Consider the following 20,644-nt stretch of genomic DNA (forward strand, 5'->3'; position numbering starts at 1 on the left):
TCTGTGTATGTATATTTCACGTTTATTTCATTAATAAATAAAAAAATGTAATGAAAGGTCAAATTTTTTTGACCTGCATGCGCAGGTCAAAAATAAACATGCACGCAGGTCAATTTTTTTTATTTTATAAAAAAAAATTCCTTAATTTTAGAAGTAAAAAAAAAATAATGATAAAAAAAATTATATAAAAACACCTACGGGTTTCAGCACAACCCATTTTAGATTTGCGCCGGGCACAAAGCTAATTTATCTCGCCGTCAACAGCACCATAGAACCGCCCACAAAGTACTTTGACTTTGCGCCTTGACGTCTGCTAAGTATGCTATAGGCCTACTGCATGAGAAAAATTTAGATCGATATTGCGCAACAATCGGGAGATGGGGACCCCCCGAATATTGAAGGGTATTTCGCACACTGGGCACAATCATGACTCCACCATCAAGGCTTATTTCAAGGATTCACCTGGAAATTAATAACAATGAATGGAACCTCATAAACACTAAACATTGTGAACATTAAAAGACGCCTCAGATTGGGTGGACTGTGAATGTATATTTAACATTTGTGCCATGCCATAGCACATCCATTTTGGATTTGTTACTGTATTGTGGAATTTTTAGTTCCCCTATGTCGACAGAAAAATAATCACTGCTGCAGTATCTGTGCTGCAGGGCACTATAGTACATGTTATATATACTATAATTCACACAGAGCTATGTGAATTATCTGAAGCATGTGTAGGCTACATGTTTAGCGATTACAAGTTGACTTAAGTTTGTGCTTTTTTCTCGTCCTTTTGTGGAAGCTCAATATAATCCTCAAATACGGTAGCCTACTATATTGTATTATATTGCGATTAATCTAGATATTCATATCTCAGAAGACATAATACCTTCTACTATAATAACTGAGGCGAGTTTATGGTTCTATGCTTGGATTGTGAATGTTAATGCAGCTCGACTCCTTGCCTGCTGCATTGGAAATAACTTTTTTTTTTCTTCACCTAACACTGAATCCTCTTCCTCTTCTTCTCTTTCTCTGCTGCCGGCGCGACACCAGGAGGTAGAGGTCAGTGTCTCCATCTCGACACTTTCAACTCCCGGTTTCATTAATAATTCATTCCACTGGATGCCTTTGAACTCCTTAATCCCCATGCTTTCCCCTTTTATCGTCATCTCTCGCGCGCTGTTTGGCGGGGCCAATTCTCATTAAAATGACCAATGTTCTAATTAACCGGTCAAAAGGGGGGTGGGGGGGGGCCATCTTGAATGCCAAGTCACTGCGCCGCCATATGTCCCGCATAGGCACCGAGCGCAGCTTGTTCATTGTTCATTTCCATACAATAATAAAGTCATCGTGCACGGCCATCTGTGTCTGTTGTGAATCACATCATAACCTATGAATCATTGTCTGTGGAGGTTTGGTGTTCACACCGCAATCTAACTACTGTCTCCGCGGATGACAGAGTAATTACGTTTCATGTTATATTCTGTTACGGATATACGGTCACTTTGTGCTTTGTAATGGCTCATGATGGAGACATAGGGTGGTTAACATTTAAATATTTCATGTTTCTGTCCATGTTTTGTTCCTGCAGGATGACTATGTCCGTTCCTGGGATGACACCCAAGGTTCTGATGAAAGTAAGTTTGGTACTCCACTTTTGCATTTTCATTTAGTTAATGTGTCTGGTGTGTGTCAAATGTACATATTTGTAAGCTGGAATATATTCACATTTACATTAAGTCAAAGCAAACAATCAAAATGGTTGTAGTCACAAAAAGTTTAGAAGATAACTACTGGAATAGCTACAGGAATTGTGTTGGTAGAATTTAATTTGGTAAAGGAGTAACCAACCAACTTTACCTGAAGCTCAGGACTGCTAACCAGACCTCTCCGTCTAGTATCTTGGTCTGTATTCCTAGCTTGGTCCCATAGGCCATGCTTGTAGAGGCTTCTCAGTGGAAAAGGTCAGGAGTAGAGGCTTCCCAGTGGAAAAGGTCAAGAGACGTCAGCTTTCCTCTGGTGTGCTAGAGACACAGAGATAGCCCCGTATCAGCCAGGACCATCTCTACCCTTCACCCTGCTCCTTAAGACCGGCTGGTGTCTCCTTGACTCCTGCTGTGACTCCTGCTCTAAACTAATACCCCCACCCCCCTTAAAACTATAGATCGTAAAATATGAATTGGTTTCAATGGAGAGAAAGTAATTATTTTCTGGTCCCAGTCTCTATATGCCCCGGGTTACACATATGTTGTTTGTGGATTTAAATTATAATTTTTCATGCAAAGAAAACTACAATTTATCGCAAAGAAGTTTGATAATGTTAGGTTTTGTGTGAGGCCGCTTTGTGAACTACAGCTCTTCGCTGCTCTCGACGCGAATTATATACGTCACCACCCGCACTTGGAACTCTGGTACAGACATGGCGATCTCTCTGCTCCACTTCACTTCACTATTTTTCCAAGGGGAGGATAACAGCAACGAAAGAGGCGAAAACCATTATAATTCGGGGCATGTGGAGAGTTTCAGTTATACCGATGGGGAGATTGTCGGTCTTGTCCATGCCAGGCGCAGGGAGCGTGACTTCACATACATGTAGGCCGTGTCCCAATTCAGGGGTTGCATCCTTCGAAGGATGCGTCCTTCGAAGGATGCAGCCTTCGTAGACCGCGAAGGCTGCATCGAAGGCCGAACGAGCGTTGTGGAATGGGACGGTCTAGCCTACGGAGCATTTCCGGATTGCGCAACCAGCCGTTAACGTCCTTTACCTTGCGTGACCACGCGCCGCTCCTGTCTCCTAGCAACCCTGACAGCTGCGGTTCAAACCGGACAGTGGAGGAGATATATGGAGCCAGAAATGATAATTTTATTGGTTATGTTTTATCTTTTATTGGAGGAGTGGGAGAAGATTCACCGCCGGAGCCGGCGGGTGAAGAGGAAGAGAGGACGTTGGCTTAACGTTAATTAGTTTAACGTTATATGTCTAGCGTTAATGTAATTAAACTTTGACAATAAAGTTACATATTTAAAATGGTCCCAACCTTACTTTTATATAAAAAAATGTTTTTACATAGTTTTGTCATTAAATATGTATTCGCTGCAGCTGCTGCTTCCGCTCTCTCCGCGCCATTTCTGAAAAAATATCCAACGCGCAATGAATGTTGGGATACGTTGGGCCGTGAAGGATGCATCCGATGCGTCCTTCAAATCCGGGAAACGAAGGCTGCATATCTCGGCCGCATTCGAAGGACCCTTCGAAATGGGACAGCACTTGACGCGCCGCTGTGACGTATGCGGTCTTCAAATGCGTCCTTCGAAGGATGCAACCCCTGAATTGGGACACGGCCGTAGTCTTTCTCATTGTGTATTCTCTACAGCCTTTAACTCAGTGTTTCTCAACGGGGGCGGCAGCGCCCCCTGGGGGGCGTTCATAGAACCTAGGGGGGCGCTGGGAACGAACACGGGGGCGTCACAACTTCGCTTGTGTAGTGGTCATTATTTTGAACTTTTTAAACTTTCATGGTTTTCAAATATTTTCGGTGCAAAAATAGGATAACTGAAATAAAAAGCCTATCTTCATATGGGTTTCTAACCCCTCTATCGTCTCATCTACTTTTTACTTTTTACTTCTTTTTTTTGCTCAGTACCGTCATGATCGCCATAGTAACGCCGATAAACAAATCCACCTCATTGCAGTAGCGTGGTGCTTTCCGAAACTATTTTGCCCTCCCCTGACTTCCACTGGTTGGTTTGCGGGACATGCAAAGCAAGCGGTGGATGGGGCATTACACTAAGCAACATGAATCTCATCCATATTACATAGTAAGGCAACACAAGACGTGAATAAAGCTAACTCAGCTTAGCATGCTAATTGTAAACAATAGAACGTGCGCATTACATGTAGACCACCGCAACGTCGCTCATTACGTCTGCAAACCGGTAAACACTTTCATAAGGTACGCACACCAACCGGCACATACTCATTTAACACTGATGTTACAGGCGCTTAACTTGTATAGTAACAAACTACTTTAATTACTATTTGGCCGAAAACTTAAACGTGCTACTCTCCAACTCAGAACGAAGCGGATAAAGGCTGCACATGCAGCGTTGCTAGGCAACGTCACGTAAACAAAGGGAGTCTTTCGTACACATATTTGCGGGTTAACGGTTCAATAACTAATAAAAATGTACACAAGCACTGTTACGTATTAAACTTCAATAGCTGAATAATAAAACCTTTTAATAAAACTCTGAATACACATTTTCTTGTCCAGAAGAAACCAAAACGGCACAGAAGTTTTTTATTCAAGCAATGTAGCAGGAGTTGGAGTGGAGTTGGTAATGGATATAGCCTACCCACGGGTGTCGCAATTAAAAAACAAAACAAAATTGACAATAATAATGGAGGGGAGGGGGGGGGGGGGGCGCCAGAGGATCAGGGTAAGGTATGGGGGGCGTTTGCTCAAAAAAGGTTGAGAAACACTGCTTTAACTGAACAATTGCACAATAAACGACGAAAAATTCTCATTTAAATTCATAATCAACATATGTGTAATCCGGAGCATATAAAGACTGGGACCAGAAAATTATTACTTTCTCTCCATTGAAACCCATACATATTTTACAAACTCATAGGTCCCATGGGGACCACCGGAAGGGGCGGGACTTACGAGCTCTATAAAATGAGGAAGCAGATACCCAACAATTTTTGAGATTGAGAGTGCAATCAAGTTTAATCCTAAGAGTGGGATTGTGTGACGAAAACCTTTGGGAACCACTGGCCTGACTACTACACATCCGCTACAAAGTCCTCTTCTCAACTCGATGTCATTTGCCAGCGTGATGGAGTCATCTGAACAGTATATTCCATTAGCGCAATATACACAGGCCTAATTACTGACTAATTACACCTTGAGATGAATAGTTGACAAAATTAAGATGTAGTAGAGAGACAGGAGACATGAGAAGGGTGCAAAGAAGTCTTGATATACTGGTATGTGGTTTTAATTTCATTCCTGCCAACTGTGTAGCTGTTAAGTAGTTGGCAAAGAAAAGGCTCTTTGAGTGTTTGTATGTCTTTCACGTGGTCAAGTTTGATTTTGAAAGAATCCAACTGAAAAAATCAGCATCACTCCCTAGGCCTTACCCCACAGCCTCTCCCCAAAGCACATGATTAGCTCGATGGCTTTAGAAATAGGTTTGGCTAGCCTTGTTGAAGACAGTCATAAGCAATGAGCACACAGGCAGAGTCTGCCAAAGTAGCTAGCTAGACAGGCAGGCAGGCCGTCCTATTATTTAATTCGGGCTGACTGAAATGATGGGCTTGGACGGGTGTATCACAGGCCTGTGACAGCCAGATACCAGAATTTAAATTATTTTTGTTAGAGTTGATTATATTATCATAAGTTAAGTCATTATTATCATATTTCATTTATTCAGCTAAAAGCAAAGCTTGATTCTTACCCTGTAATTTCCCACAATTTGGTTATGCATTGTCCTTTATGCCGGGCTAAATGAAGCAAAGACCAGTTATAACGAGATCCGCTTCCATCTTCCGAGACATCTCTACTAATTAGTGTTATGTCTTCGTTTGGAGACTCAGACCCCGGGGTGATTCTAGCGTAACCAGCAGCTGTCTGGTTCGTTGACTCGGGACGACGTAACGGGAACTGTTCCATGGTTCAATGTGTCGACGTGGAGAAAAGGAACAGTCCCAGTGATGGATGTAACTCCAGAGCTGTCTTTGTTAGCCTTTTGACATGTATTCATAGCTAAGAGTTGAATCCCTGTGCGGAATCTGACAACCCATAGTGGCCCATTTCAGACTCAGGATCTCAGATTTGGCTTTTGTGACCGAGCATGCTTTGCATGTGGGAGCACATTGACTCTGTACATAGAAAAGACAAAACATAAGTAATATACAGATAAAATGTAAATGTAAAATGTAAAGATGTATGTTCTAATATTGAAAAGAGAAAAAGAAAATTGAAAAATGTTTTGGGTTGACTGTCCATGACCTGTGATTTAATCAGCCGGCCTGTAGATAAACTTTTATGAGAGCTTTGGAAGTGACGCACCAGGAAGTCTCAACGTGTACGCCTTCATTACATTGAAAACACACACAGGCGCTCTCGCTCTCTCTCTCTCTCTCTCTCTCTCTCTCTCTCTCTCTCTCTCTCTCTCTCTCTCTCTCTCTCTCTCTCTCTCTCTCTCTCTCTCTCTCTCTCTCTCTCTCTCTCTCTCTCTCTCTCTCTCTCTCATCCTTTTATTCAATCAGGATTAAATTCAGATTATTCATGAGCCCCTCTCAGCCAGACCTGCTGATTGGAAACTTAATCGCAAATCAATGACTTCAAATCAATGATCAGCGACTTTTTAATTGTGTGTGTGGGTTTGCAGTCCACTCGGTCTTCCACCTTGGTGGGGTTTTATTGATGAAGGGAGGTAGACATCGGACACATATGTAAATTGTTCATTAGCAGCATCCTGGAAGGGGGCCTTGTGTTGGAAGTGATATTGCATTCGACTGTATTCGTCAGTTCACTTGACTAGCTGAAGAACAGCACAAAACGTGTCATCTCTGTGAAGAAATTGAAGGGGAAAAGGTTAAATACGTGAAATGTTTAAACACGAACAGCGATTACATCCCAGCCGTGAGGATTCACATCCATGCTTCACTTCATTACCTTTAGTGCTATTTAGTTATTTAGCACACGCTTTCATCCCATCCAACATACATTGAATTCAGATATCAGATATAGATAGACATTGAGGAGCAGGTAGGGACTATGCATCTTGCTCGGGGATGCCTACAGGTAAACTATCGGACATTGGGGTTCAAACCCAGAAACGTTCAGCGGGGACCACCACACCACTTCTGTAGCGATCCCACCTGACCCCATTTACTATTTATTTTCCCGTCTGTGTCGTTAAGTCAAATGTGTGTCACCTGGATTGATTAGTAATCAATTAGGTGGTGTGGTTTCTGCCCCAGTTTGGCGGTTCCTTTGTCTCTGTTGGTTCACTCTTGTTGCTTTGTTTCTGCCTGCCCTCTTTTCTGTTGGATTATCCTCAAACGTCTTTCCCACCTGCGTCTGAGTTAGTTTTATCTCTTCATTTCAGTTCACCTCCTCCTGCTCAAACCTCCAGACACACATCCTCCCCCACGGCAGGGAACATTCTAGTTCTGCCAGCCCCAGTCTGAGACCCCCCCCCCCCCCCTCAACCCCCTGCCTCACTCAGAATGCTCCAGACGTCCTGGTTCTCCCCTCTCCCGTGTCACTCACCCACCAGCCCTCCGTGGGTTAGCCGGTGGAGGCGGCCCGTGCTGCATTCTTAAACCATTCCGGGACGTGGGTTCGGTCGGCCAGAGGGGGCAGATCACGTCCTCTCGTGTCAAGGAGCCTGACGTACAGTGTGACGGGTTAACTAGGGCCCCTATGGAATAACCACTAGCCACTTGTTATTCCTTCCTCAGTGTGTGTCTCTCTGTGCGGCGGCCAGGTCCCACATCATTAGCATGTTGTCGACTCGTGTCGTGTGTCTGCGGGGGAGAGGGGGAACTTTTTGGTGTTGTTTAGTTTCAGAATCTGCTCTTTTCCGCCGTTTCCTGCTCTCTTTCTCTCTCTCTCTCTCTCTCTCTCTCTCTCTCTCTCTCTCTCTCTCTCTCTCTCTCTCTCTCTTCACAACTCTAAAATCTTCCCTACAGCACCTTCAAAAGGCTTTGGCTGGAAGTGGAAATTACATTTAAGTTATTACGACAGGAAACGCATACAATGGACCTACAAAACACTTGAGGCTCTTAAGGTGATAAGGGAGTGAGAGACACACACAAACAGGGAGAGAGAGAAAAGTGTAAGGTGATGAGGGAGTGACAGACAGAGGAAAAGATGGTATGCACCTAGATAGTATGCACCTTCTCAAAAACACCCGAATAAGCATCCGACTCGCGTCACGAGTCAGTCCAAAAGTGATCCCCCTGGACCACTCACACAGAGAGGGAGAGAGAGAGCGCGCGCGAGAGACTGTTGCTATGGAAACGCGGCGGTGGCGAGGCGTGTCTTTAATCCGTGGAAGCCTGTTAGGTTACCGCGTGGCTCTGGCCGCCAGCGTACGCTTCTGTACCCGCGACACAACGCCAGTGCCCGGGCCGCTGGAACCGCCTGCTGGAGATATACAGAAGTTGTCCACACAAGTTGAACCATCAGCACGCCAGGGGCCTCGCGCACAGAGCTCTGTGTGGGCGTCATGCGCAAACGAACGCTCACCCAGAAAGCTGTAAGTGTTGTTGTTGTGCGCAGAGATTGCGCCGAGATGCTCAGGTGGTAGCGCGGCGGTACAGGGTTTTCTGTTCACACGCCCCCCAGGTGAACCAACACCCCGTCAACTTCCATAATTGGCAACAATATGGTTCTAGTAGGCATAATTAGATGGATTCCTTCACATACCCATCGCTCATTCTGATTGTTTTATTCATTCCTAATACGAAGGGAAAGTAAGAAAATGCAAAAAAGTCAATTGGCCCATTTAAATTTGGAGAACTTACCATTTTGCAAATTGCGCTCTAATGTTGGCCTGTTCAACCGCAGTGTACAGAAAATCTGTAGCACAGACAGTCATAAAGCCATCCCAGACCCCGGAATGCGGCTATGGCTGAACTGGCATACACCCTACCTGTCTGGTAATGCTGTTTTCGGTCTACTCCCAAAGTGCCCTTATCGTGACTACTGCAGGGCCCGGTCATTAGTATGTCCCGTAGATCTGCAGAGCTCCACCTCCACACTGCTCAGCCCTTCCTTTGCTGCTTAGCAATAAGCTTGAGGTCAATGGGATGGGCGGTTTCCGAAAGAAATTGAAGAACATACACACATACTTGCGTTAAAGCTGGAGAAGATAGTTAGAAGTCTTGTAACACAGACTGTTTCTCTCTCCTCATGCATTCAAATATAAAAAGAGTGAGACGGAAGAGCCGTGGACCTGCCAAGACGAAGAGTGGATATCAAGGAGAGAATGTTATAAGGAGATGGAGAGGTGGAGGAGGTAGAGAGAGGTAGAGGAGGTAGAGAGAGAGAGGGTGTGTTAATGCGAGGGCAGAGAGGGAGAGGTGAGAATGAAAAGGCAGAGGCTGCTGTGCAATTAATGCCAACAGTGATGTTGGCTGAGTAGGCGTGGAATAATATAAGAAGAAAAGGCCTCAGCCAAGGGGGGTGTAGATGGATGAACAGGCCTCAGCTAACCCTGCGTTCATTCATTTGGCTTATTGTTGTCGTTGACGTTTGTTGTCTTCTCCTCTTCTTATGCACTTTGCTGTAGAAGGAGGCACCGGATGCTAGCCGATAATTCCTAACACCCCCTCCTAGTCCAGGCCTGAGCTGGGCTGGTGGGTGCCTTCAGTCACACTGGGTTACACAACAGGCTCAGCAGTGGTACACATGGGGGGGGATGGGGGTGTATGTATTGCCTTGGATTTTCTCGCTCAGACCCGCATATCTGTTGTTAATCCTGTGATGCAGCCTGGCATTAATGTGTTTTCCTTCAGCCGATGGAGAGAAAGAGAGCAAGACCAGAGATAAAGAGAGAGAGAGAGAGAGAGAGAGAGAGAGAGAGAGAGAGAGAGAGAGAGAGAGAGAGAGAGAGAGAGAGAGAGAGAGAGAGAGAGAGAGAGAGAGAGAGAGAGAGAGAGAGAGAGAGAGAGAGTGTTCCAAAACCTGCTGAGCTCATGTCTTTGAAGCTAGCTGGTTAAAACTGGTGGATGGTTTGTTTTGCTTTGGGTCTTAAACCATCACATGGTTCAGAGAGTAACTCTGTGACAGTAAGGACTGATCTACACCCAGGCGGTGTACCAGTGTGTGTGTTGTCCTTGATGGATGGGGCAGCTGAGTGAAGGTGGTGTTAGAGACAGAGGGTGGGACGTGGAGGCTGGGCATCAGAGCTGCCCTGAGGAATATGCCCGCGGTGATACATGAGCGTGAGTCAGGTGCCGATGCCAAAACTAGCGTTAGCTGTTAGCAAACGGACTGATGAATGCAATGCTTTCCCCAGGCTCCGCATGAGGCATCTTTTATCTTCGGATTGTGATTCACAGATTCATTGGGTCAAAATGTTGCTCGTTTTTCGATAAAGATTAGAGGCAGCAAGTCTTTGAAGGAGATGCACCCAGGCACAGTAATATTCTATTATCCCTTATTTGAACTTTACTTTCTTTCTGTTTCCCCAGACGTGGACACGACCAAGGACCCCTGTCAGAAAGTTAAGTGCAGCCACCACAAGGTGTGCATCGCCCAGGGTTACCAGCGGGCTGTGTGCGTCAACCGCAAGAAACTAGAGCACAGGTACCTGCATGTGTGTTTGTTTGTGTGTGGTGTGTGCGTGCGTGCGTGTGCGTGTGCGTGTGTGTGTGTGTGTGTGTGTGTGTGTGTGTGTGTTGCTCCTGGGATAGGCAACAGGTGATTCAACACTCATTCTCTAGGGAGGTCCACAGCATCAAGGTGTCAGTTCTCAGTGTGCTTTTCAGAGTGCGTTCCTTTTTTTTTTTATTCACACTAGTTAAGGTCTAGCAAGCCAGAGGAGAGTGCAGTACTGCTTCATGGAGAGCGACTGCAAGGGTATTGTGTTATACATTCATTCTATTCTGTACCATTATTATGAGGGTATTTTGTTATTAGTTTCAAATTTACGATGTTCAGCTTTGATTGCTTTTTTTTTATAATCTCTTCATGACACTTATGTATAAACTCATCCAATAATTCCCTTTCCCCAGAACAGACCCCCTCCCTTGAAGAAAAGTATTATACAAATTAAAATGATTAAAAAAACGAAAACAAAAGACAAAAATAATGCAGATTGTTTCTATGAGCACTTTAAATGTTCTCTCACCTCTTTACAATCAAGATGTTTCACTCATGGGTGTTTTGATATCATTCTTTAACTTTGACACTGTAACTGTGATTAAGGCCATACAAAGTGACTTTACTTGATTCATCATACCATTATTACTCTTTAATTGTTGTTCTGAATATATAGACCACTTAGAGATGCAAACTCTGCGTGAAAGCTGGCCTCAGTAAATAATAGATAATCCAGGAGTAACAGTAGTTGAACGGAGCGGCGGTCTGGGGGCCGGTGGCTCAGTGCTGTTCTGTCTGGGGGCCGGTGGCTCAGTGCTGTTCTGTCTGGGGGCCGGTGGCTCAGTGCTGTTCTGTCTGGGGGCCGGTGGCTCAGTGCTGTTCTGTCTGGGGGCCGGTGGCTCAGTGCTGTTCTCTCTCCCTCCTCCCCTACAGGCTGAAGCAGCCGGCGCTCCGATCCCCCGAGGGGAACTGTAAGCCCTGCCCCGTGTCCTCCACCGGCCCCGTGTGCGGATCGGACGGACACAACTACGCCTCAAACGTACGGGATGTAGAGCATACACACACACACACACACACACACACATAGATGTATATATACACATGAACACACACACCTATATACACACACACACACACGCACACACACATCAATGTATTTACACACATTTATACACATGAACACACACACACAAACACATTCTCACACGCTCTCACACACACATAGATGTATATTAACACATTTATACACATGAACACTCACATACATACACACGCAAACACACACACATAGATTATACACATGTATACACACTCTCACACTCTCACACACACACACACCCACTCTCACACGCTCTCACACACATAGATGTACGTATATACACACATTTATACACATGAACACACACACACACACACACACATACATGCATGGGTACACACAGACACACAAGATCTCGAAAACACTCAAATAACCACACACACAAAAGCAAAAAACATAAACACACATACACACATATCTCTCATGAGCTTTGCTTATGTAGCACACACATCGAGGCGTAAAACGTCCTTGTCTCTCCATTTGACTACTATAACCCTGTTACTTTACCATTACTTATCATGAACACATTAGTTACAGCACACTGTTGACCTCGTAATGAGTGTTGACAGGGGAGACTAAAGACAACACAAGGTGACATGAGTGAAGGGATGGTGCTCTCCTCCTGGAGGTCAACACGTGTAGCTGACCTAATCCCGTCATCCTATTGATTTACGCCTAGTGTCCGCTATTAACATCCCCGACCTTGTAGCAGAGGTAGAGGTTGTGGGTGGAGAGACACATTCCTCCCACAGTCTATGAGCTGCTTCCTTTATGAATATTATATTAAGCGTCTTGGTGATCGCCTAGTGAACTAATTGATGTTGTTATGCATGCATTTCTGTGTGTGTGTCTGTGTGTGTGTGTGTGTGTGGGGGGGGGGGTGTTTCTGCGTGCTTGTTTGTGTTTGTTTGTTTATGTGTGTGTCTGTGTGTTTGTGTGTATGCATGCATGTGTATGCATGCGTGTGTGTGTCTGTGTGTGTGTGTGTGTGTGTGTGTGTGTGTGTGTGTGTGTGTGTGTGCATACAGTGCAAGCTAGAGCAGCAGGCCTGTCTTGCGGGAAAAGAGCTCACCCTGGTGTGTTCAGGGCCGTGTCCGTGTCCAACCACAGCCCCGACCACTACAGAGTCCCACCGTGGTGAGGTCCCACACACACACACACACACACACACACACACACACACACACACACACACACACACACACACCCACAGTAGCTATACAAACATAATTACATCTCTCATTAAATATCAATAAACAGATGCACACACATTTTTACACATTCCCACCTTCATCATTTTGTTACAAAATTGACACTCCTGGTAAAATTTTCTTTCTCTCTCTCTCTCTCTCCCCCTCTCCCTCTGTTTACAGAGAGTTGCACTGGGCAGGATCTGGCTGATCTGGGCGAGAGACTGAGGGACTGGTTCCAGCTGCTTCAGGGAAACGCCAAACAGAACAACAACAACAGCAAGACAGCTTCCGCCGCCGCCGCCGCCGCCACACCCGTCCGGGTCAACCCACCGTCGGGTACAGCAGACACTCGTAACATTCAAGGGGAATGACTCTGCAAAGCCACGGAGAATCGCTTCTGACTGATGACCGGATCGAGTTTTCTTTTGTGTTCGGCCAGAGAAAAATCTCTGCCAAGATCTGCCTTTACCCTTTACTATTTTGTTGTCCTTTTTAACAGATGCTTCAATCAAAAGCAGCTTACAGTGAAGCCAGATACAAGCCGTTCGGGAACAGTGAGGGGATAGGTAGCTTGGCTCAAGAATGCCTACAGGTAGACGGTTGACATTGGGAATCAAATCAGAAGCACCACAAATCTGTTTCTCAAGATATGAAGTCTACCTGTAGGCGCCCTTGAGCAACACACCTAACCCTACCTATTCAAAAAAATTTTGACAAATTTTTAGTCTAAAAACCTATTCACTCTAAATCACTTTCGATGAAAGCATCTTCTGAACTTCTAAATAGTAATTGGAATTGTGAAATCATTAGTAGAAAGATGGAGCCAGAGTGATGTGATTGTTGTGGGTGTTTCCCCCTCTGCAGGGCTGGACAGGGGCCTGGTGGCCAGCTGCAAGGACTCCATCGGCTGGATGTTCTCCAAGCTGGACACCAACAGCGACCTGAACCTGGACCAGGCGGAGCTGGCGGCCATCAACCTGGACAAGTATGAGATCTGCATCCGGCCCTTCTTCAGCTCCTGCGACTCCTACCGAGACGGCAAGGTGTCCACCGCAGAGTGGTGCCTCTGCTTCTGGAGGGAGAGTACGTATTCTGTGTGTGTGTGTGTGTGTGTGTGTTCGATCATATATATATGTGTGTGTGTGTGTGTGTGTGTGTGTGCGTGTGCGTGTGTGCGATTATATATATATGTGTGTGTTTTGTGTGTGTGTATGTGTTCTATCATATATATGTGTGTGTGTGTGTGTGTGTGTGTGGGGGTCGTGGGTGGGCGGATGCTTGTGTCTGTGTGTGTGGGTGATGATATACGTGTATTTTGTGTGTGTCTGATTGTCTGTCTTTATGATCATATGTATGTGTGTCAGTTTATGTGGTTTACAGAGAGTGTGTGAGATCATGTATGTCTATTTCTGTGTGTACATGTGTGTATAAGCGATCATATTTGTACTTCTGTGTATGGGAGCTCCTATTAGTGTATGTCTGTCTATTTATGTGTACATGGTTCCCCCTGCCCTGCAGCACCTCCCTGGTGTAGCCATCTCCTCTGATCGACTTCCCAGTGCCTCTGTTCCTTGCCCTCCACTTAACCTCCCTAGCGGGGGTGAAGAGAGTGGCCACAGGCCCCTGAATGCCCCCCCCCCCCCCCTGCTGTGGAGCCTGGTGTTCTCCCAGCAGGCTAGCTCCGCGTTCCTGGCTGTGAGGCTGGCTCTCTCACGCCGCCAGCCAAGCAGAAAGCCAGCCGCCACTGGGTGTAGACATGCCCACGAGACACTGCTCCCTGCTGGCTTATACGCTGCAGTAATTGGTTCTGAGGAAGAAAATATTTTCTGCAATGAGATCAGCGAGGGGATGCACTGGTCTATCGATCACCACCGATGTACAATGTGCCGGTGTCAGACAAAATGTAGGATAGTATTATTGGTAGTATTGGTACGGGCCAATACCGATATTGATAAATTTAGGAAAACTGAGGTTGTTTCAAAAATGTTAGTCATGAAATACAATACAAAAGTAAGTGTGTAGGAAATATTGGTTCACATGTGAACTACAAAAATGAACTAGTCAAGTCAATTTATTTGTATAGCACATTTCATATGGTATACACAGACTCAATGCGCTTTTAGGAAAAACAGAAAAACACTACTAACCATAGGGTGGTTTGAATAGGCAGTCAATGTGACAATCCATTTTAAATGATGTATACATTCAAGTTAAAATGGTAAGGGTAATAAAATGAAAATTAAATGAAAATAAAAGGATAACAAAATAAAAATTAAAAATATTAAAAATCTATATATATATGAAATAAAAACAACACACCAAATAGTAGAGGCCTGAATTTAGCCAAAAGCTGAGGCAAATAAATAGGTTTTTAGTCTGCTTTTAAATTAATTCACTGATTTAGAAGATCTTAGTTCAGAGGGAAGGGAATTCCAGAGTGTAGGGGCATAGTGACTGAAAGCACCATGAGCAGAATTAGTGTTTATCCTAGGGATTGAGAGAAGACCTTTGCTTGAGGACCGTAGGCATCTGGCTGGAGTATAAGCAGTGATCATGTCGGAGATGTAAGATGGGGCTAAGCCATTGAGTGATTTAAAAACAATAAGAAGTATTTTAGTGCAGAAAACTGAGAAGTTGTTTATATGCAACCTTCTCTAGTATTTTGCCTAAAACAAGCATGCAAACTAGTCACCTTTCGGCGAAATTCAGTTTTTTTTAACAAAATTGGCCACTTGTGTGATTCGTGGAGATCCATTGAGAAAACATTGGGGGTGGGGGGGGGGGGGGGTCCTACAGTCTGACGAAAACGAGACAATAAGTAAATAAAAAAGAAAATCATAATTTTTTGGACCTGCGCGCATGTCAAAAAAAAAGATGCGCAGGTCAAAAAAAAAGATGCGTGCGCAGGTCCAAAAAAAAAGATGCGCGCAGGTCCAAAAAAAAGATGCGCGCAGGTTTTTTTTTATAATTATTTTTTATTTATAATTTTTTATATATATAATTTTTTTAGAAATTTTTTTATATAATTTTTTTATATAATTTTTTATATATAATTTATATATATATATTTTTTTTAACTCCCTGGAGTTTATTTTTATTTTATTTTATTTTTTTCGCGTCCTCCTTGGTCTGTTGTTGTTCTGGGATGCACTAGCTTTATTTGCACTCAGTGGCCCATCATTGTCGGAGGCCTTCTGTACCTGTGAGGTAGACTGGGTAGCCCCACCCCCATCTGCCGGCGATTGGAATTCGCCCTGCACATGGGGATGGAAAGGAACATGTTTAATCCTCCTGTTTCCTATCCCAATCCGTTTGGCACCAATCACCAAGCTGGCTTTTTTCACCTGGCGCGCTATTGGCTGGTTAAACACGATGACGACAGAGAAGCGTCGCAAGCAGCTGAAGCGGAGCAACCGCTACCCGTTGATGCAGCTGTCGCTGCTGTTTTAAATGTTTTCAGGGGCAAGTTCTCTTTGAATTGAATACCCGAAATTTGGCTGGGGGGGATGCCCCCAGACCCCCCTACAACGGTTTAGTTTGTCACCTTTTTCAACCCTTATGAGTTTGCAGGTATGCTAAAAATGGTAGGTTTGAGATAGGCCTATAGCTTTCATAGACAGATGTATCAAGGTTAGTTTTTTTCAGCAGTGGAGTAACAATAGCATGCTTTAAACAACTGGGGAAGATTCCAGACTGAAGAGAGGTGTTAACAATGCCAAGGATGTCAGCAGCCATGCAGCTGAAAACCTTCTTTAAAAGCATTGTTGGTACAAGATCAAGAGCACATGTAGCTGAACTAAGTTGATGTACAGTCTCTTCCAGCTCTCTCTCCCAACTACAAAGTGTTGTGTGCTATTTCAAGTACTACAACCTCTGATGATAATAATTAATAAACATCGGTATCTGTCTGTCTTCTTTTTAAATGAGGCTAAGGTTAGGTCTGTCTCTTTCATTTGACACATATCTCATTTTGTCAATGGCCAATCCATGGCCAGCCTTTACTGGCCTGTGTCCGTCCTCAAAGCACTGACGTCTTAATTTTCTCCCCCCCCCCCCCAGAGCCCGTCTGCCTGGCAGAGCTGGAGAGGATCCAGGTGCAGGAAGGAGGCAAGAGGAAATTTGGTACGTTGCTCATCTGCATGGAAGTGCGTCTCCACCCTGCCAGGGTCCCCAGTATGGGCTGCTCTGTTGACACTGCTGCGTTAAGTTCATATGTGCTTCTGGAGACCAGAGGTTCAGGTTCCCTTAGAGGTTTGGATTTCCTAGACCTTTAGGGTGCTCAAGGCTATGGTTTTAGGTTCCTAACGTTCCTAGTGGTTCCTAACGTTTTAGGGCCCTAGAAGTTTAGGTTCTGAAAGGTTTAGTTTCATAAATCTTAACGGTCCAAGAGGTTTAAGTTCCTAGAATTACAGGTTCCTAGAAATGTAGGATTCTAGAGACTAAAGTAGTTTCCTGGGAAGTTTAGGTTCCTAAAGGTTTAGGTTTAGGGTCCTAGAGGTTGTTTCATGGAGCAGAAAAGAAGCAGGAGGCGAGGATTAGCCCCCTGCTCAGCGGATTAGAAGCAGAAGAACAGATATACTGACAGACGGCTAGGGACCGCAGCCAGCGGTGGATCTTAGATGGCGTGAGTGTGTGTGCGTGTGTGTGTGTGTGTGTGTGTGTGTGTGTGTGTGTGTGTGTGTGTGTGTGTGTGTGTGTGTGTGTGTGTGTGTGTGTGTGTGTGTGTGTGTGTGTGTGTGTGTGTGTGTGTGTGGGCCTGTGTGTGTGTGTGTGTGTGTGTGTGTGTGTGTGTGTGTGTGCGCGCGCGCCTGTGTGAATGTGCACACTGCAGATTGTAGCGTGTTGTTTCGGGCAGTGAGTCAGGACTGCTGAAGGACACGGAGCTAAGCACAGGCTTGGTGGAGGGTAGGGAGGAGCCATGCTGCCTGCCTGATGCTCACATGTTCCCTAGGACGCTCCCACTGGGAGGGACGGCTCTATCAAGGCCCGGCTCCCTTGCAATGACAAGGCAGATTTACTTTGGGCAAAACTATGAGGGGTGGACCTGGTGGATTGTAGCAGATGAAAATTGCATTGAAAGTTGCATTCTCAAATGTGGTTTTGTGCACATCATTGTTTATTCACGTGTTTACACAAACAACATGTTCATCTGTTCCTTTATTTTCTCTCTCTGTCTCTGTCTTTCTCTCTCTCTTTCTATTGATATCAGAGACAACACGATATCAATTCCTACAACAAATAACAAATGTAACACTATCAATTCGTCATTCATATCAGTCATGACACAGACGTTGATGACGTTGGCATTACAGAGTGATTTCACTACAAACACAAACAGCACAATCTCCAAATATAAATGTGTCATTTTAGTTGCTTGTGCCTATCGATTCTGTGATAATGCAATATAAGATAAGGCACTAGTAGTTAAGATAAACTGAGATAAGCTCAGATGAAATGAGGGGATATTACACAATACAACACATGATTCCTCCCCATGGGGGGGCGGGGGGGGGTATTCAGGATTGGTTAGCATCAATAAATAAACCAAGGTCCAGTAACGGACCTCATAGGTTGCATACACACCCATGCACATCATGTGACCTGGTACGTGTGTGTGTGTGTGTGTGTGTGTGTGTGTGTGTGTGTGTGTGTGTGTGTGTGTGTGTGTGTGTGTGTGTGTGTGTGTGTGTGTGTGTGTGTGTGTGTGTGTGTGTGTGTGTGTGCGTGTGTTTGTCTCAGGTGTGTTCATCCCGAGCTGCGATGAGGATGGGTTCTTCCGGAAGCAGCAGTGTGACCGAGGAGAGTGCTGGTGCGTGGACCAGCATGGAGGGGAGATAGCTGGCTCCAGGATGCACGGCAAGCCTGACTGTGGTAAGAGATCCCTTCACATTTAATATATCATATTCTATATAGAGGGTAGGTAGTGTAAGCCTGACTGTGGTAAGAGATCCCTTCACATTTAATATATCATTTTATACAGGGGGTAGGTACTGTAAGCCTGACTGGTAAGAGATCCGTAATATATCATATTTTATATAGAGGGTAGGCAGTGTAGTGGTTGACGTGTTCGACTCCAAGCCAAAAGGTTCTGGGTTCTCGGTGTCCACAGATAACCTGTAGGAACCTTTGAGCAAAATGCTTGACCCCTACATGCTCACTAATTTTTCTCGCTGATTTGACCTCAATGTAGATGTTAAATCTGTAAAGGTGGATAAAAAGGGCCCTAATAAATAACAAACATAATAGATATTCTAACATGTACATTTAAAACTGAAAGAGACAGAACACTATGTTTGATTCTGTCGCTCTTCCACCTACATGACACAACACTTCCCAGTGTAGTAGCGTTCGTTTTCCAGCAAGGCCACTCACCCACATTCAGAAACAGAGCGCCTTTATTTTGAAGGGCTAGGAGGGCCGGTGCAGCATAACTCAGGGAGCTGGACCAGTGGCACATTCATGTGTCTGGGTGTCATTTGCATTCTAAAGGGACGCCTGCCACCCTGAGAAAAGTCCCTCAAGATAAACGGCGAGAGCTGGCCGGAGCTCAACCGGTGTCTGGTATGAATGGGGTCTGCCTTGGCACCGGTTTCTGAGACAACCGTTCAATTCTACACAGAGTCAAACACACACACACACACACATGACTTCCCGTTGCCAAGGCAGTTAGTGTTTTGTTTTTTTAATGGAATCCTGTGCAGCCTCTCCCAATGGACTGTATGGAAGCTTCAACGTCAAAGTGTATGCGTTGAATAGAAATGAACTAAATTTTTTGATGCAGTGCATTGTGGGTAATTTTGAATCCTCTCTGTGTTTCCCCCTCCTTTTCTTTCCTCCTCCCTCCCCCCCCCCCACCCCCACCCCCACCCCCACCGTCTGTAGATGATGAAGTGGTGTACTCTGGGGATTTTGGCAGCGGTGTCGGCTGGGAGGATGAGGAGGAGAAGGAGGCAGAGGAGAATGCAGAGGAGGCGGAGGAGGAAGAGGAGGAGGTGGGGGAGGTGGATGATGGAGGGTATATCTGGTAAAGAAAGGGGAGGCTTTGACTAAGAGTGGTGTCGGAGATCACCCACAGGAGCATCTTACTATGTTTTCTTGATCTTGATCTGGCGCTCTCTCTCTCACACACTCACGCACGCACACACACACACACACACACACACACACACACGTGCACACACACACACACACGCAGAGAAACACCCACACTGACACACACACACACACACTAAGACAGAGGTAGTGTTTAACCTGTCTTCAACAAGCTATGAACTTGGTTTGGATTGATAAGGAATATATATGGGCATGGAAAGGAGGGAAAGGAACACATATTTAAAACAAAAAAAGATTGATAAAGTAAGTAGGAGTGTAGAATTTTGTCCTTCAATGTTTGTGGATCTTAATTCTCTTTCAGTTGTATATTCTGGGGCTGTCTTTGAGCGGGGGCCACAGTCTAAACATACCAGAAGTAAAGTATAGCTCGCATACAAACTTCAGATATTAGGGAATGTAATTTGGCCCTCTGAATTCAAACCCTCAAACTTTTTTATTTTATATCCTAAAATGTGTGATGGGTTAACTGAAGAGTGATAGAAAGGTGTAGAAAGACGATGGGAATATTATGGTACACCCTTTTGATTTGACCCTTCCCATTTCATATGCTTATGCTCATATGTGACAGTAGTGCTGTCTCATTTACGACTTGTACGTCTCACCCGTGCGACTCTTTAACTTGTATATAACGTGTTTATCGGAAGACCCTCACCCATTGGTCCTACCGTTCCAGTGGCTTGGAAGACTAGCAGAGCACACGGCTCACATTGACAAAGTGTTGTATCATAATGTGGATCAACTATTGTGTTTAGTAAAAAACGAATAAACCGGTCTATGTGGCCCAAACATGGCCACCATACATCTCCTGTTGTCCTGCTCCTTTCTTCCTTGTTGGTGAGCTCCTTCCTGCGATCCCATCCTTGAACTGAATCCAATGATGCTAGCTC

At 44.9% G+C, this 20,644-nt stretch overlaps 1 protein-coding gene across 1 annotated transcript in view; it reads left to right on the plus strand.

The window, feature by feature from the left end:
- Window positions 1-20,560, plus strand: part of spock2 (SPARC (osteonectin), cwcv and kazal like domains proteoglycan 2) — a 34,478-nt gene extending 13,918 nt beyond the window's left edge. The window contains exons 2-10 of the mRNA XM_084470638.1: window positions 1,598-1,643; window positions 10,223-10,337; window positions 11,286-11,391; window positions 12,480-12,588; window positions 12,825-12,980; window positions 13,509-13,727; window positions 16,704-16,766; window positions 18,384-18,515; window positions 19,527-20,560. Of these exons, the coding sequence (XP_084326764.1) occupies window positions 1,598-1,643; window positions 10,223-10,337; window positions 11,286-11,391; window positions 12,480-12,588; window positions 12,825-12,980; window positions 13,509-13,727; window positions 16,704-16,766; window positions 18,384-18,515; window positions 19,527-19,672 (1,092 nt within the window). The 3' untranslated portion in view covers window positions 19,673-20,560. The remainder of the gene's footprint in view (window positions 1-1,597; window positions 1,644-10,222; window positions 10,338-11,285; window positions 11,392-12,479; window positions 12,589-12,824; window positions 12,981-13,508; window positions 13,728-16,703; window positions 16,767-18,383; window positions 18,516-19,526) is intronic.
- Window positions 20,561-20,644: the final 84 nt, after the last annotated feature.

Source organism: Micromesistius poutassou (assembly GCF_964030765.1).
Source record: "Micromesistius poutassou genome assembly, chromosome: 7".
NCBI lineage: Eukaryota > Metazoa > Chordata > Actinopteri > Gadiformes > Gadidae > Micromesistius > Micromesistius poutassou.